We start from the raw sequence: 18930 nt of genomic DNA, 5'->3' as shown, positions 1-18930 counted from the left end.
ATACATACAAAAATAAAATATCGATATTTGATATCGATTCTAAATTAAGATCCACATGAAGGTCACTTTGGAAAGGTAGCTAAACACAATATTATTACCATTAATGTGATTTAAGTAGGTTAAGTTAAACTAAATATCAGAATATACATGGAGAAATACAGTCACAAGCGATCTCTGCAAAATACCTTCAATTTACATTTAAAACATTATTTTTATTTACCTTTTCCCGTTTATGCAATTCCTGAGATTTTTATTATACGTCCTTCACTTCTTTTTTTTGAAATGACGAAAAGTTTTTCTATTTTTATTTAAGAATTATAAGAAGATTCCACAAATCTTGGGCCCGGCATGGCCAAGTGTGTTAAGGCGTGCGACTCGTAATCTGAGGGTCGCGGGTTCGCATCCCCCGTTGCGCTATACATTCTCGCCCTTTCAGCCGTGTGGGCGTTATAATGTGACGGTCAATCTCACTATTCGTTGGTAAAAGAGTAGCCCAAGAGTTGGCGGTGGGTGGTGATGACGAGCTTCCTTCCCTCTAGTCTTACACTACTAAATTAGTCTTAGCCTGCGTGTACTACTAAATTAGGGACTGACAATTTAAATTTTGTTAGTGGCACCTCGGGTACTGCAGATAGCCTTTGAGTCGAGAAAGGGGAACACTCACTCAGACAGGAAGTGTACGAAAACTAATATTGAAAACAAACAAACAAACAAAACTCAGAAGATCGTTTGTTTAAAAAGAAGAGCAAGCTTTTATATATAGTTCAATGAATTCGGTTGAGCTTTTGGAAATTTGATGCTAAAGCTCAAATGTGTAGCTAATCTTGTAGTAACTTATAACAAGTGTATACTAGCTTTTAGTCTTACACTACTAAATTAAGGACGGCTAGCGTAAAGTTTCGAGGACAAGTATTTTAAGTTAGTGTAAAACAAATGACAAATACATAATTATTAACGTCGCAAAATTAAAATAGAAACAACATCAACATCTTGGATGTTTGGTTAACAAACAAAGAAATAATCTTCAATGCATCTTACAAGAACTAATTCCTTATGCTTTTCCTATCATTGAGGTTCAGTCCTCATGATAAATTAAGCATACTTTTATGAAAATAAATAAATGCTATTTTTAAAAGTCTATACCATTATATTTTGATACTATAATGAAAATGATATTTCGATAATGAAATATGCAGTAACCATTTAAATGAATTTTATAAATAGTCCTTTTTCATTAAAAATACAACATACTTTATATTTCATAATTTACTACAGTAAAATATATATTTCAATTACACATTTTAATAGCAAACTAAAGTTACAGCAAGAGACATAAAAACGTGAAATTAATTTGATCTGTAAAAGGAAATTAGAATAGACGAGCTTGACGTACATACCAATAAAACGAGATTTTTAAACAATGTAGACCAATTGTAGAGAAAGGAGAGAGAATTTTGAAAACGAGATATGCATTTTTCGTCATGAAATCAGAAATACTTTCAGAGCAGTGAAGTATTTAGGGCAACAATAGATTTCTAAATCGTCCTCCAACTTAATCAGGACAAATGTTTTTACTTAGCTAGTCATAGCTATGGTTACGAAATAGAACGTTCTGACCCCAAAAACATCACTGTAGTGACGATTGGCGTAGCTGTGTTCTTCTCACTTACGGCGTCAGTTATGACACGGCCTACTTCAGTATCTTTTCTTTACAGGTTTTCACACATATCTGCAGCTTCAAGATTTAGGAAGGGAAAAATATTTTAAATGAAATAGCATGTAAAATACACAGCTTGATAAGTATTAGAGTTTATACATGTATAGCATAGACTTACAAGGTAGTTCAATTGTCTATTTTGGTCTCAACCATAAATCTATTAAAAGAGCTATCTGTGCTTTACCTACCGCAGGTATCGATACCCGATTTTACTGATAAAAGCCCACAGGTTCACCGCTACGTCACTCGGAGAGATAGTTTAGTAGCATTAGGATTATTTTATTATTTTTTTTGTAATTTTTTATGAGCATTCTAATTTTATTTTCTTAAATGTATTTGCCTCTAACACGAGGGGAAATATGAATAGTAATTATAATAAAACATAGTCACGAGTTATTCCTATCTGTAGGCACTATTTAAACCTCTACTAAGTGGAGCTGTAATTACATGATGAAAAACAATGAACGTAATATTTGTAAAAGTATTACAGTAAAATCAAAGTACGAAGACACATGCATATCTATAAACATATTCCGAAACAGGTTTCTTCTCATATATGCAGCTTGAGGAGCGAGGTTAACTTGAAATATTATGCACTAGCTGTTTGAAATTTATAATTGTCCCAGATAGGAAAATGTTGTTGTGTTACGCCTTATATCCTTTATATGTTGACGTCATTACATACAACTTAATAATTGCCTCCCAACGCCGAAGCTCCATTTTATGTCTGAGGACATATAACGTTAAAATCGTTATTGCTAGTTTCGGTTGGCAGAGCACAGACTGACCACTGTGTAGCTTTGTATTTAACAAGAAACAAAACAATAAACTATTAACTTATATAAAAGTTCACTAGGTTATTGAATGCTAAAAGGAGAATAAATTTTTTTCATAACTGCTGTAAAAGGTTAGTTTTTTTGAAACTCTAATGCATAAACATTTAGACCAATATTAGATACCTTATACAAACATTCTAATTCTTCAAGATTAACGATGACATCTATTTTCAACGTTGTACATTAAAGTGAAGGAAGGGTGTATTATCTACGTTGCCGTGTGTTCTTATATTGTTGGGTAAAAATGTCGGAACTTTATTGAAGAGATGAGAATGTATCTTGCTGTTTTCCCTCCGCTGTCTTTGACTTATCGTTTCAACTATAACATAATGAAAAAAACTGTAACATTTTCAAAACGAGACCCAAAAATTGAGCGCTATTTTCATTGGTTTGCCTCCCAACTAAAGTGAACAGATGAACGTTTGAACGCATTGGAAGGTGCCCATTGGTTCATCACGTTAGATCAGATTTACTGATACTGCGAGGTCGAGATGCATGACAAGTGTAGACCTAAAACTACTTTTGGGGCTGGAGATGGTTTGTAGAAGTTCAATGCCATGATGTTTCACATGTGTAACACACCTACCACTTTTCAGACGCTAATGATGCTTACACAGAGAATAGTGTGATAGGAAAGGTATCTGATCTATGTTTTGATAATCCTTTTTTGTTTGGAAGTTCCTTTGAGTCTGTGGTTGAGAATTTGAATCTATTAATTGCCCTAAAGGTACATTGGTACCACTATCCCATTAAAATACATTCAAAATAAAGTATTAAAACACAGAACCCACATAGTGGTGGAAATGTTCACATTTACTTTCAACTTTATCTTGAGTTATTAGCATTCCTTTTCGTATTGAACGTGCTCGAGGTTTAGGTCTAGTTTTGAAAATATTTCAACTTTTGTAGGTGATCCTGCGTGCTAACTACCTAACCTGCATAGTGAAAAACTAATAGTTAAATAAACATATAGAGACAAGAATGACATGTCTATGGTGATACTTACACAGTTTGATAAATGTCTGAATGTTAAAAGTAATTATGAAATTGTCAGAATAGTTAAAGAGATTAAAAATTTCAATTTTATATGTTCTTTGTATAAGAATATAAAACATCAAAGACTGATAAGAATGTACGGTATAACGTGATACACAGTCACGTCTCATTTGATAAGAATGTAGGGTAACACGTGATACACGGCCACGTCTCATCTGATCAGAATGTACGGTATAACGTGATACACGGCCACGCCTCATCTGATCAGAATGTACGGTACAACGTGATACACGGCCACGTCTCATCTGATCAGAATGTACGGTATGACGTAATGCACGGTCACGTCTCATCTGATCAGAATGTACGGTATAACGTGATACACGGCCACGTCTCATCTGATCAGAATGTAGGGTAACACGTGATACACGTCCACGTCTCATCTGATCAGAAGGTATGGTATAAAATAGTACACAGCTACACATCAATACAGCAGAACAGTAAGTGTAAAGAGGTGCACGATCAAATTATAACTGATGATTTTGTACTAATATACCAAATACACATGCTAACCGATCACAATGAAAAAAGTTAAATTCTCAAAACACTGTCAGACAGGAAATATGTAAAATAAACTGTAGTCTTTTAGAATAGCCACGTCCTTTATATTGGGAATAAGCCACTTTAGTATATATAAAATAATATATAATAAGCATAGCAACTATAGCTATTTTGGTTCGTTCACACGAAAGCTAAAACATCTCCGATATCTAGTTACTATAGTAACGGTAGATACATTGAAATAGTACCTCCATATCGTTATTTGTATCACTATAGCAACCAAATATATCTACTTTACTTATTCCACTGTGCTCGTCTCTTTCTGTAATGCATTGTCGTTCGAAATAAGCCACCGCGTAAAACTAGTAATGGAAGGATTTATTGATTTTGTCTGCTCGCAGAAACTTCTGTCCCGGTCATTGGCCCCAGTCATATGCTTAATATTAGTTATGTCACGTAACCCATAAGCAATGGCTAAAATCTTTTACTCTTGAAGCAAAGTACATTTTATATATAACGCTAAAAATGTTAGAGACTAAAGTCAGAAACGTTTGGTGGTATTAGCATTTCAGTTTTGTTAACTCACTTGAGTAAATTAATTTTGAAATGAAAGTGCAATTTGAAGCCTTTCAAATGCAAATAAATAAAATAATGTAGAGTAAAATATTTTATACAAATTTAATAACGGTTTTTTATTTTAAAATAGTTATGAAATTCCCAGGGTGATTAAAAAATTAAAACCATTAAAAATTTAGTAATTTTTTGTGTCTTTTGCATAATAATATGAAACATCAAAGCTATGTCATCTTTCCACACAATAGCTTTTACTGATGACTTTAAAAGACTGCTAGAACTATAAAGGTGTTGCTGGGTGTTCAGCTCAGCAAAGTATGTTTTAATAATATATATATACATATATATCGGAAGTTAAGTGCAAATGGTATGTATAGAATTTCACAATATAAAAGAGAATACATTTTGCTATTATAGAGAACCATGCCATTACTTGAAAGTAATTGGTCAAGAAATAACTAGGCTGGTGATTATAAGCATACTAAAAATGAAGAATCTGTATCCAGCAAGTAAAAACACTTACTTGAGATATTAGTGGGTCACGAATATAAAGACGTTAGGTATACAACGAAACCTTTTTCCCCAGACACTATACATGAATATTTACTGAGGTAAAACACGTGAACGTAGATTTTACTTTTTTTTCGAAGATACATAGAAATTTGTAATCAAATTCTGTTGTAATGTCCTTCCATGTCGGGCTAATATGAGTGATAAGCAAACCACGGAAAACCTCTATGAACACTCTACCTTAGGTATAATTTAGGTGTTCTCACTCCAACAATGTTTTCAACTCTCATTCGAAAAACATCTGACAAGGTTAGACCTATTTAGTAAATTATTAACTTTGAACCAGAACAATGACATGCAAAGCTTCATGTACAGTGACGTAGATGTTTCAACGTATTTAGGAGGAACAGTCAACAGCATATGATGTTAAAGAACAAAATAAATTTTGTTAATTTATCTTGAGTTATCAGCATTCCTTTATTTTTGAGCGAAGTTGTCATGTCCATACAACATATCCTGATATCATACTGAAAATATCAAAATCATATTATTTGTTTGTTTTGAGTTTCGTGCAAAGTTACTCAACGGCTATTTGCGCTAGTCGTCCCTAATTTAGCAGTGTAAGACTAGAGGAAAGGCAGCTAGCCAACACCACCACCAACTCTTGGGCTACTCTTTTACCAACGAATAGTGGGATTGACAGTCACATTATAACGCTCACTCGGCTGAAAGGGCGAGCATGTTTAGTGTAACAGGGATTCAAACTTGCGACCCACGGATTACGAGTCGAGTGCCTTAACCACTTGGCCACGCCGGGCCAAAAGTCATATTCAATAGACTACAAAGTCAAATCACGTTGTTTGCGCTAATTCTGATTTTCTATTAAAAAAAACACGACGTATTAAAAAAGGTTCTGTATATGAAAAACAAAGTTATAAAATGCAAAACACGAGAGAACCCTCAATAGCTGCGGCACTTTATATTATTTTAGGTAGGATTAGAGTAAATTAATCTATGAGACTTTTTTCAATTTACTTTTTATTTGCTATATTCTGTTGCGCCAGCAATAACAACTGTGGGACGCGCGTATACACGATTCGATTGGATTATTCATCAGTATCTCGACCAGTCTATCCTCAAGTTGAGATTCTTTTAGACAGGGTTAGTGTAAATTAATCTATAAGACCTTGGGCGTGGCCAAATACATCAGTCAAAAGTGTTTGTCCTCCTGAATCCAAAACTGTAATTGGTTTTCATACTGGTCAAGAGATGATGGAGATATGAGGTAAAAGTTTGCACTTGAGAAACTCAGAGCCATTCCTTGAACCGCTACACCGCAGCTAAAAACAAAACAAAACCTTGATATCTTACTATAGTAACATATCAATGCTATCGAAACAACCAAATAAGCTACGAACTATCAATTAAGGCGGTATTAAAACCAAACCTTAACACAAACACGTCCATACAACTTAATGTTTCCTGGCTACTAATGCACAAGACCCAGATCATCTAGATGTGCTCATGTCGAGGACTTAGAAATTCCCCGACGAAGATATCCCTTGTACTTAATGGTATTAGAAAACAAAGAAATATGGTTCGACTTGGAAAGATACTTGCAACATGTCGTACCCCACCAATGATAAGCAGATAAAAAGTCACAAACAAATACCAGTGGTTAAAATCGTCATCGTGCCTCAAGCAACAATACCCAACATAACCATGAAATCTCGTTTGCATAGGTACTTCCACAGCATAATCACTAAACTGTCGAATATTCATGCTACACTATATAAAAATATAACGCTCAAATCGCAAGACACTATAGACTTTTTATGGATCAGATTGCCTAAACGGGCATTGAGAAGTCGTAGTCTTCGTACGCTGGATGGATTATTGGAAAATTATGGGGAGAGGATGTACGCTTTGGACATGAAAATATTACGACACTGCATTTTGCGATGAAAACTATGCTACACGGTTTTTGTCAATATGCAGCAGAATCGTTTTAATGAAACGTAGATTCCCATAAAATATACAGATGCATGAAACTAACAACAAAGTTGTCGGACACAACCTGGTTTCATGGAAACTTGATTTTGATACTATCGACGTAAAGTTGTTAACTAGATAAAAAAAAACTAGGCAGCGAAGAGTGATATAGATATGGAATGTTGTGAGCTTGGGCACCCACATCTTGCTTTCCTAATTTCTAATATTCTTATGTGAGAATAGCAAATTGGAGGTTAAGACTGATATACGATGTATCCCCACCGCAATGTGGGTCCTACTTCTTCAGTCACCTCCAAAACCTAGGATATTTTTTTTTGTTCAATTTTAATGTGTTTGTTTTGGCTTAAAAATTTATGGTTATAGTGTGTGTGTGTGTGTGTACACACACACATATTGAGTTCAAAACTCAGTGACGTTTGCACAGCCAATATCCGTTGTGGAAATCACAACAGAAAATTAACTGAACTACACAATAATTTTTATCCTAGTAGTTCTATAAAAAGAGTTAGCTGAGAATTAATAGGAAGCATTTTTTAACATAATAACACAGTGGTTAATATATACACTTAGACGATATTAAAACAAGCCATACTTCCATTGATACTGGACATATCGTGTTGTATTCTTTCTAAGTGCAACAAAAATTGCAGATGCATCGAATATGGATGGATACTGGTTTCTTTTACACAAGATCAGTTCACAAATGGAATGTTATAGTAAAATTTTTATATTGTTACGCTTACATTCTTAATCTAACTTTATATTTTGATAACCTTAAAGAATGTGCCATGATGTTTGTAAAGCTTGAAATTTGTTCACCAAAACTAGATAAATATTATAATTTCAGTAAAAAAGAGAATATCCCATCCTGATGTGTAGGGAAACCCAAGTACTGAATTCAGACAACTGGGACGAGGCCAAGAAAAACTACTGTACTTTTCACTGGTGTCGAAACACCGCCATTCCAGTTTAAGCTAACAAAATTGGGTTGCCATGGTAACCATCTCGACATGATCCGGGATGTGCCAATCATTTCTCGATTCTATTCACGTAACGTTCGAATCTCAAGCTGGTTTGTACTTCAGTCTCTTGAAGCACATAAAATAGGAATCAAATGTATTATCTGCTAACGGAAGGAAATCAAACTAATTTTGAATGTTTACATGAAAATTTGGGTTTAATTTACTCACAAGTAGTTCAAAGATCTTCCAGTTTTCTAATTTATTTATTTAGAGCATACAATAATATCATGTACTATGGACAACTGATGCACTTCAATAAGGTGCTGAAAAGACCACTTTACGATACTTGTGTGCTTTACAATTTCGCTAATTTCTTCTTGGTTTGTTGAATTTCGTGCAAAGCTACACGAGGGCTAACTGTAATAGTTTCCCCTAATTTAGCAGTGTAAAATTATACGAAAGACAGTTAGTAATCACCACCCACTCTTCGGCTACTCTTTTATCAATTAATAGTGGGATTAATCGTCACATTATAATGTACCCACGGCTGAAAGAGCGAGCATGTTTGATATGACGAGGATTCGAACTCGCGACCCTCAGATTATGTAAGTCGAGCACCTTAACCACCTAGCCATGCCGGATTAGAGTTTTCGATCTCATGAAATCAACTAAAATTTTAGTTTTCTGTTGTTGTTTTTTTATATCTTTTAGGTTTTTATGCTATAACAAAATTCAACTGTATATATATCTTTATCCTAGACATAATATACTTGTAATTACGTTTTGTACGGATTAAATGTTACCTGGCGAGTAACGCTGAAGTATACTATTGCGAATCATACCATTCAGCATTTCCTTATAATGATTACACTGAACATCACGTCTACCCCAACAAGACACTTCAAAAGAAATTAAAATCTAACCAAAAAATATCAACTCTGTCCAGATAATTTAGAATGTCGATATTTTCAACATATACTGTACTGGTGAAAGCAATGAACTTGCGTTTGTACTTGGAATAAAAGTACATTTTCAATTCCATTCAAATAGCCGAAACGTCTCACAATAGACCTGCAATCGTCGCTAATATGTCAAAGTAATTCATAGTGCACTTACAGTAAATATTACGCTCTCCGGGAGCTTAGAATATATTTATACAGGTAAGGCGTGAACTCAAAACTTCTAATGATCCTTTGTACCCACAGAACACGTACACTTACAATGCATAAAAAACTTTACAATAAAATAACATCAATATTTGTTTTATTAACCATTTGACAAAACATTTCTTTGAGTGCGTAACATACGAACGTAATGTAATAAATGAATAAAGTATGTTAAAACAGTTGACGTTGAATAACAAAACAGCTAAGTTCATGCGTTTAAAATCCATAAGTACAACAATGTGCGCAAAGGACTGATTAATACAGTTTGAGTATCACAGTTAAAATATTACAAAAAATATTGACCACTAAGAATTTCCCCACTATGTAGAAAATGTTGCATGCGATTTTTAACATTAATGTCAATACTAGGTTGTATTAATCACAATCACAGATGTTCTTCAGTTTTTACACAAAAATTTAACCTTTACTTTAATAAAGAACAATAAGTGATATCAGAGTGTCGTTGGTAGTGGATCCCATTAAAATACATTCAAAATAAAGTATTAAAACATAGAACCCACACAGTAGTGGAAATGTTCACAATTACTTTCAACTGCATTTGTTTTTCAATTACTGGTTCTCATTGAGAAATAGTGTTTGTTATTTTTAGTCTGAACAGCACAGAATCCCTTTTAATGCAGTTACACCTTTAATTTAAAGTTACATACCAGAAACAGCACAATCAGTCACCTGCACGGCTACTATAAACCAATTAGTAAGATTAACATTCGTTCAGTAAGCAGCATGTGAAGACCAACTGAGTATTCCTATGCATGAGTAAAAGTTTAATTTGTACTTCCACGTTTATTCTTTTCCAACTACACATATCTAACGTAATGCCTTTAACAACACTGTTAAAATTCCAAAACTGATGTTTTAATTTAATACATTTATTTTCAGAAGAGAATTCCAAGATGATAGATATAAAAGAAATCTCAATGTTGGTCAAATCACTGTTACCTTAATATGAGGTTATTGCTCTCGGTGAGCATTAGCTAATAATCTTTTCCTTGCAGATCACAGGTTTTCGAAACTGAAAGTACCAGTGAAACATTCCTAAGACCTAAGTCAGAAGCAGCGCATGATCATTCAATTAGTTTTTCGATCGAAAAAGTACTTAATGGATAGATGAGATTCATAAGTAACTCTAAAAGTTCAGAGACAAATTAAGGTGATTCGAAGATATATATATATATATATACAATATCAACAGATAAATGTTAAACTCATTCAAGAGGAAAAGATTATTTTTATTAGATTTAATTCACCTAACAGACATTACACATCCAGTCTTTGAAATAAAAACTATTATATACATATATATAAACTAGTAGAGAAAGTCGTAACGGTTGAGAAAAAAAAACTTCTCAACTTTGAAAGTTGTTGTGATAAACGCAAGTAATGGTACAAACTTAAACATTATAACTTTGTTGTGTGTTCTTTTAGCATTTTGTTTATTAGTTATCTACGCACTATGCTTACAACGAAATACATATCTTAACATTCAGCGAGTATATCTCACTGATGGTTTAACGGATACTAACCATTTACAGGTTTTAGTGTATTGAATTAGGATAATAACTATTTTGTAGTTATATATATATATATATCCAGGAATGTTTAATTTAATTAAAAAGTTGCTTTTGGCTTAAGACCAATTCGTACAATAGATTATATCTGATTGAAAGTTTTGAACCATTTGAACCACTTTATAATTGTTATTGTTCTGGTACATATATATTTAACAATTTATTAACAGAATGTTTTAACAATACACACTTTATAATTGTTGTTGTTACACGTGTATTTAACATATTTACTCACTATTTCGCGCTGTCATTTAGCTGGTATTCATTTGAACGAAAGAAACATTCTCGAACTCCCGTATCAGTCCATAACCTCTTCATGGCTCCAAGAAGCTCATCAGAAAAAGGCTCTGTGTCTTCCATCCGGGCTACTACGTCAAAAACTAACTTTGCGTCGGCCTGCAACAGCGAAATACTTGGTATGAACATTCTTGTAATTACACGTTAGTTTTAACATTGTTATGATTATCATATCAAAAGCTCATCCAAGTCCAGATGCAAAAATTCTAATTTTTTAAAAAAATACATTTCAAGTAATAAAATTAATCTCAATCCATCTATATTATGATTAATGGAGTTCTTTTGTACAAATAAAAATATATAGTTCCCCGCTGGTACAGCAATAAGTCTACAGATTTACAGCGCTAAAATCAGAGGTTCGATTCTCCTCGGTGGACTCAGCAAATAGCCCGATGTGGCTTTGCCATAAGAAAACATTAAATATCCGTTCCTTAAAATCACTTGAAAACATTTAAACCTAAAGAAAGTGATAATAATTACTAGCACCTGTTTATCCCATGCTGCACGTCAAAAGTTCTAACATTATGATAATGAGACAAAAGGCCAAAGAAAAAATGTTTTTAAAAAATCCAATATTTGACCCTTAGAAATAACTACCCACTACCCTTTTTTATTCAATTCTTTGGATTAACACCCATAAAACCAGTTGTTCTTTAATGAATAGTATTCCATTGAAGAAGCTCCCCAGTGGAACAGCGGTATGTCTGCGGACTTACAACGCTAAAAACCGGGTTTCGATATTCGTGATAGGCAGAGCATAGATAACTGTGTGATTACCTTCAAACAAAACGAACACTATTGAAGATACTGTTATCACTGTGTTTAGTATGTTAGTACAGATAAAACATGCAAAAGTTGTTTGACTGTCTAAAATCACGATGTTGTGGGTCCCAAAGTGCTGTTTATAGAGTTTCTATTATATATGCTCAATAAGAAATGTTTTTATTTGAACATTTGGCAAAGGTATCTGGTTTCTAGACCATGTCAGTGATTATATGTGCCACAATGGCAAAATAATAATAAATCCAGCTATATGTTTGTAATTCACTTGATATACAGGCTTCTTGGCTATCATGGTCTGATGGTTAGGATACTCAATGAATAGTCTGTGGATCGTGAAATCAAAACTTATTACCAGACACGTTTGCCTTTCCAGCCATAAAAGCGTTATAAGATGACTGTGAATAAAACATTTTATTGGTAAATAGTAGCCCAAAAGTTGGCGGTGAGTGGTATTGACTAGCTGCATTCCCTCTAGCCTACAACTTCCAAATAACGTACGACCAGAGAAAATAGTCCTCGAATAGCTTTGCGCGAAAATCCAACATACACCAACATGGTTATTGTTTTAAACGTATCTTACCATATAACATCAGTACACTGACCCAAAATGAAATATTCTCAATGATGTATTTTTAAAAGTGATATGCAGAATTTACGTAATCTTTATATATCTGGATGAAAATTGAGTTACGTGGAGCAGTTCAACAAATTTGAATTTTCGATCATAAATTTGATATCTAAAAATGTCTTAATATTAAGTATAATAAGTAAACTACATTAAAATACGTTACAAATTTCTTGGAGTTTATCATTTAAGGCGATTTGTGTGCTTTGAAATGTCTAATGTAAAGAGAAGAAATGTAAATTAAACAACTTTGGGAATTATTTTCAAATAACTACCTTTCTGAGAAAACGTTTACTAACGAATGTTACATTTTATGAAATGTAAATGTATCATTGCTAAGAATTTATTATGCTAAATAAGCATATAAATGTTAATAGACCTACCTACGGTGGTTTAAATGTGATAATATATGAATCATCTTTTACTTGTTAATTACTTGAAAAATGTGTTTTTTTTAATTATTCGTGGTAAAATATAGTAAAAAATAAAATGTCAATTTATTGAAACTTTGTGGAAGACAAAATCAGCAGTGAATGTTTTAAATGTATTATTTCACGTCCTATTTAGTTAACAGTTCGTTCAGAATTAAGCACTAAGCTACAGAATGGGCTATCTATGCTCTGCCCACCACGGGTATCGAAACCCGGTTTTTAGTGTGTAAGTCCGCAGACATACAACTGTGCCATTGGGGGGCATTGGTTAACAGTTTCTTATTATTTGTTTTTTATTTCGCCAAAATGTGGCCTTGGAATAAAGCACGATGTTTAGGCCTAATTCATTTTTCAATTTGCTATTCCTGCTGCAAATTATTGGGTTTCTATTTCCACGTTGTCTTTTTATACTTATTTCTATACTTATGAAAGGTTGAGCAAATGCTGCAATTACACGTTAATTGTCCTTAAACGTGTCAAAGTCATAGCCATTTTCTGCACACTCAACGACACACATGCTAAAGAGGACTCACCATCGTTGTCCTTTTCGGACAGTGCTGTTCCTTCGGAAAAAATACTGAATGTTACGTGCTGGAACAGTGAAGTTTAAAAGCTTTTTCTAGTACGTTTCCACAATGCTACACAAGAGCTATATGTGTAAGCCGTACCTAATTTTGAATTTATAGACTGAGGGAAAGATAGTCTGTCAAAATAACCCACAGTTAGCTCTTCGGTTACGCTAATTGAATAGTGGGATTTTAATGTGAACCTTATAACGCATCCGTTGCTCCAAATTACAGAGCACAAATTTGTAGCAACAAGACATGAAATAGAATTTTTAAAAATGTAGTTGCCAAACAAACTGTTGGTGACTGACTGAGGGAAAAGAAGACTGGATGAGTTTTCCTGAGGTTACCGATTCCTTCAACTGTCTTCAATCGCACGTGTTAAATATATCACAAAGTATGTTACAAATAATTAGTTAGGGAACTACTTATCTGAAATTTACACGGACAAATGTTATTGCGATCAAAACTATAAATAATTGCACGTTGTTGTCAGGTGAGTAATGATGAAAATAAAAATCTGAAGAAAATCGCATTGTGCACATAAAACTTGTTTTACGACAGTGGAAGCTCTAGAAGATTGTATTACAGTGAGAAGAACGTTATTGTTGTAGGCCCTATGGTTCCTTTAGATAAGCGAAAATAACCCAGAGCAAATAGCACGAGAAAAATGTTGCTGATTATGTTTATCAGATAATGATATAATTCTGTTGCGACAGACCTCGTGCTGTTTGAAATTGGTGTTAGGAGCAAGAATATGACTTCAGTCATCTTTCTTGGACAGTGCAACCAATGGACCTTAATCGGAATGAGCATCTTTGGGGGAAGTTTTAATGCCGTATTCAAAACTATCATTTTTTTTGTTCACATCTGTGAAACAAATACAGCACATACTTCTTGAAAAGGGCTACACGTTCTGGCATCTTGAGGAACTTATGTAACGCCAAGCCCAGAATATTATCGTGACAAAAAAGGAGTCCATTTCTAAGTTAATACGAGATGGAGGCCCTAATCACGTATGACCAGTTCATGTAATAAATAATGTACAACAGAAAAAACAAATATTTTAAAAACTTTGTAATGCAAGTTATGAAGCATTGAATCAATTATTTGACAGTCACTGTATGTATAATATTTAGCGTGAGGAGTTGCGGATTTAATGATCCAAGGTTCGAGCTCTGGTGATCCGAATCTTTAGCTACTGGCGTGCTATAAATATGGCAATCAATCTTGTCAATCAATTCAAAGAATTTGTAGTTGCGATGTTGCAAACTGGTTGCTCTGCATCTTATTTTCAGTTCAGTCATTCTTAAACCCTAGGATCTATAATTTGGCTGCTTAACCCACTTGTCACATAAGGTGTCATTCGAGTTGAAAACGCAATTCCTTACACACATCATCTTACAAACCTCGCTTAACTCTATTCCGTTAAAGCACTATATTAGAAAAAGCTTACAGTCATATAATTGTTATATCATTAACGCACTAACATTGGGATTTTTGCAAACTTGTAGATACTGGTTATATCTTAGTCACTGCCTAAGTAAAGTTTACTTGGTAAAGAGAAAAGCATGATATTTCAAACAAGGAATATATTACGTATATATTTTTAAAGTATGATATAAGTCCACTAGGTTTACTTTCATCATTTTCAATGCGATTTGGCAAATTATTACGTGGGAATTTACGTTTTCAATATTTTAGCTAGATAAGAATTTTTGCAAAAGTGACCATAAAAATTGTAGCAATATGTATATAAAGTCTTAATAGTAGTTTTTAATATTCGTTAGCTTTTGTCCAACATCTCCAAGAAAACTTCATGTCTTCTTAAAGAACATTTTTAAACACCTACCTATATGAAGAATTGATATCAAATTTCATTTTATAGTTTAAGTTCAAGTGCTACTCATATTATTTAAAAATGTCTGTTATCATAGACAGTTTTACAAACGCATAATCTAGAAATTTGTGACAAAATTATGACAAAAATAAGTTATATTGAGCGCTTATAAGACCTAACAGCTAAACAATATTCAATTTTATAATAAAAACTAGTTCGCTAGAAACTTTTTCAAAGGGATCATTTAACTGAACGACACATTTCTTTCTCTTAGTGCAACAGAGAAATCTCGTTTTTCTAATCACTCAGTGTCATCTCCCACATTTTACACAACATAAATTCTGTCAAAAGAGTGATACAACTGCTTAATAAATCATGTAAATTTAAAAAATATAACACTTTAACATATTAGAACTTTAAATGAATGTAAAAAATAGCTAAGACACTTTACTTTTAAATACCGAAAATACAATTTTGTTGTTTTTTACGAGTCGCTCAAGCTATCTTTCAAAAATGAACAAAACATTCTCATTTTGTGATGCCGAGTTGGTATTCATTATCTTCTATTAAAAAAGTTACATTCGTTTTTGTTATAGTTAAAAAAGAGACTTCAATCGAACAAGATGTGAGTGTTCACAATAATTATTTTCATCAAATTTCACGATATTAAATGAGAAACCTACTGCAGTGACACGATATCTATCTGTTGATTTTACAACAATGACACGTGACATCGTTCAGTATATGTCCACAATACATACCTAATGGATCTTTTAAAATACTAAGAACCTCTGATTCGAGAACACTCACAAACTTACGGACTTCATTAGTTCATAAAACTAGCTCCCCATAAAGTCCCCCATTTGGAGCTTGTAACTGCTACGTTTGTAAATATTATAATAGGTTCTGGTTCTTGTATAAATTATATTCAAAAGAATTTGTTAATAGGTGTAATTGCCCAGTTAGTTTTCATACACAGCATATTTTAATAATTGATTTCTTTTCGACGCTGTGAATTTGTTTTGGAAAATCAGCAGCTCATCCTCATATTGTTGCTTAATTAGATCAAGTAAAAATGATCATATTTCAATAAGTATTATCCTATAGTTAACTCAAGTCACGTTGAGAAGAATTAAACGCATTGTACAGAATTATTTTTAACACAATACGCTAAGAATGTGTTGGCTCGCTTAAAATATGTATTTCTAGATGTGCTTGATATGACACGAGACTTCTCGCGCTGGACGTGACCATCTGAGATGAATTGTTCCTGAAGAATAATGTCAATCTTTACGAGTAATATACAAATAATAATAATAATATACAAGTTAATACTAATAATGCAAAGAGGCCACGAAAAATAAACAACAGACACTTGTCTTCCACGGATTTCAAAAGCATTTATCAGAATGTTTTGTCATCAAACAGTCAAAACCTTTGTCAACCTTAGACAAAGTTCTTAAGTTGCTCTCAGAGATCAATCATAAATAACGCATTTCATTACATAGGGCTTTAACGTTTTTCCTGATTAATTAGAACCTACAACTTCAGATAACTCGCAACAGACGGTCAATACGTGATGATGAGAAAACTACTTGAAGTAAAAATGTATTCTCAAGATGGCTGGTATGGTTATTAGCATTTTAAATAAAGTACAGAACACTCTTTGTTAACCTGAAGATGACTTAAGGAGGTCAAATGTTCTGTACTATAGTATTTTAACCGCTGGACAAATAGGGATGAAGTACCAAAACGTAAAATATGTTTCTAATTTACGAATCTTTGTTACTCTATCTGTGAAATAGTGAACAGAGGGAAACTCTAATGGAGACTTACTTCTGTGGTTTTACTAACGCAGACCTCTCTGTGATTAGAACAATATTTATTTACTGATTTAACTTTATAACTTACGCTAGGCAGGCATGGCAAGGTGGTTGAGGCACTCGACTCCTAATCTGAGGGTCGCAGAATCGAATCCCACTCACACCAAATATGCTCGCCCTTTCAGTCGTGGGTGCGTTATAATGTGACGGTCAATCCCACTATTCGTTGGTAAAAGAGTAAGCCCAAGAAATATATATGTAAAAACGGCTCGTTTGGGTTGAGAAACGTTTTTACGTAGAGGAGTGAACAACGTTTCGACCTTCTTCGGTCATCGTCAAATTCAACCCAAACGAGCCGTTTTACATATATATTTCTCTACATGTGGGTTTTCTCGACATCACGAGTAAGCCCAAGAGTTGGCGGTGGGTGGTCACGACTAGCCGCCTCCCCTTTAGTCTCACACTGCTAAATCAGGGACGGCTAGCGCAGAAAGCTCCGCGCGAAATTCAAACCAAGCTTACGATTTTTACATATGTATTTAACAACATCAATACCCAAATACCCACACAGTCAAACTTGATGTGAATGACGATCTTTGTTTTTAGCCTTTCAATTGCGGATTATAGGGGGCGCTATTTAATAGTACATTCACAAAAATGTGATATAATTTTTATAAACAATATGAAAATGGGAAGCAATCCACCCCTTCTACACTCGTCACTGTTTTTGGTTACATAAAAAGTAGAGATATGAAGAAGCACAAGAATTTAGGTACTTTGAGATGATATTTGAACTCTTACATTAAGTTCGTTTTGATGGTTGTGTGCAGCAAAACGCTTTTCAAGACATGAAATAGTCGTGCGAACTGATTAACGTAATGGCATTTAAAAAAAAAAACACCCAAGAGAGTTAAATTGTCATTTATACAGTTAACTGATTCCAAGTCTACGAAGTACCAATGTACCTCTGACACTAAATAAACAATATTTACAATTAAAAAACATACAGTTATTCAAGATATAAGTTACGTTGTTCTAAAGCACACAGAAGAGCACACAACGCTACACGGTGTTTGACGAGCACCTGGTACATCAATAAACATTAAACATAACATCATAACTGCTGCTTCTTTTCGTTAATAACGTATCTGCCCATTTAGTTTATCGTCTAGTTGTGTTTATTATACTTAGAAAATAACATTATTCCATCTTAACTGTATTTCTTTCCTGACCAGCCCAGAATGGCCAAGTGGTTTGAGTACTCGAGTCGTAATCTGAGGGTCGCGGGTTCGAAGCCGAATATGATGAACGCTGTGTGGCGGAGAAGTACACAACTGAACTGCAGCTGCTGCTGCAACATGCATGTTGTGTATCAACTGATACCGATTTTTACATCGGTCTAATCACTAATTATGCAGATATCTTGTTTAGATAGAGACATAAAGTCCGGCTTTTCTCTAATGTTTTTCATGAAAGCTGTTTTGCAAGTAACTGTTATTTAAAACTGTGGCAATTGGACTATTTACTAGTCTGAAAGAATGAATATTACAAGTCAGTGCAATGAAAACAATTTTAGAATTATGTTAAATGTTTATATTGTCAGTGTCAGACTTGTTATGAAGTATGATTCAAAACATAACGTGCT

At 33.6% G+C, this 18930-nt stretch overlaps 1 protein-coding gene across 1 annotated transcript in view; it reads right to left on the bottom strand.

Moving 5' to 3' along the window:
• The window catches only part of LOC143249576 (guanine nucleotide-binding protein G(o) subunit alpha-like), an 88813-nt gene that overhangs the window by 37276 nt on the left and 32607 nt on the right, over positions 1-18930 (bottom strand). The window contains exon 4 of the mRNA XM_076499683.1: positions 11156-11316. Coding sequence (XP_076355798.1) covers positions 11156-11316 — 161 coding nt within the window. The remainder of the gene's footprint in view (positions 1-11155; positions 11317-18930) is intronic.

Source organism: Tachypleus tridentatus, chromosome 1 (assembly GCF_004210375.1).
Source record: "Tachypleus tridentatus isolate NWPU-2018 chromosome 1, ASM421037v1, whole genome shotgun sequence".
In the NCBI taxonomy this organism is placed as follows: Eukaryota; Metazoa; Arthropoda; class Merostomata; order Xiphosura; family Limulidae; genus Tachypleus; species Tachypleus tridentatus.
The sequence above is the reverse complement of the archived record's forward strand: the minus strand, read 5'-3'. Positions and strand labels throughout refer to the sequence as shown.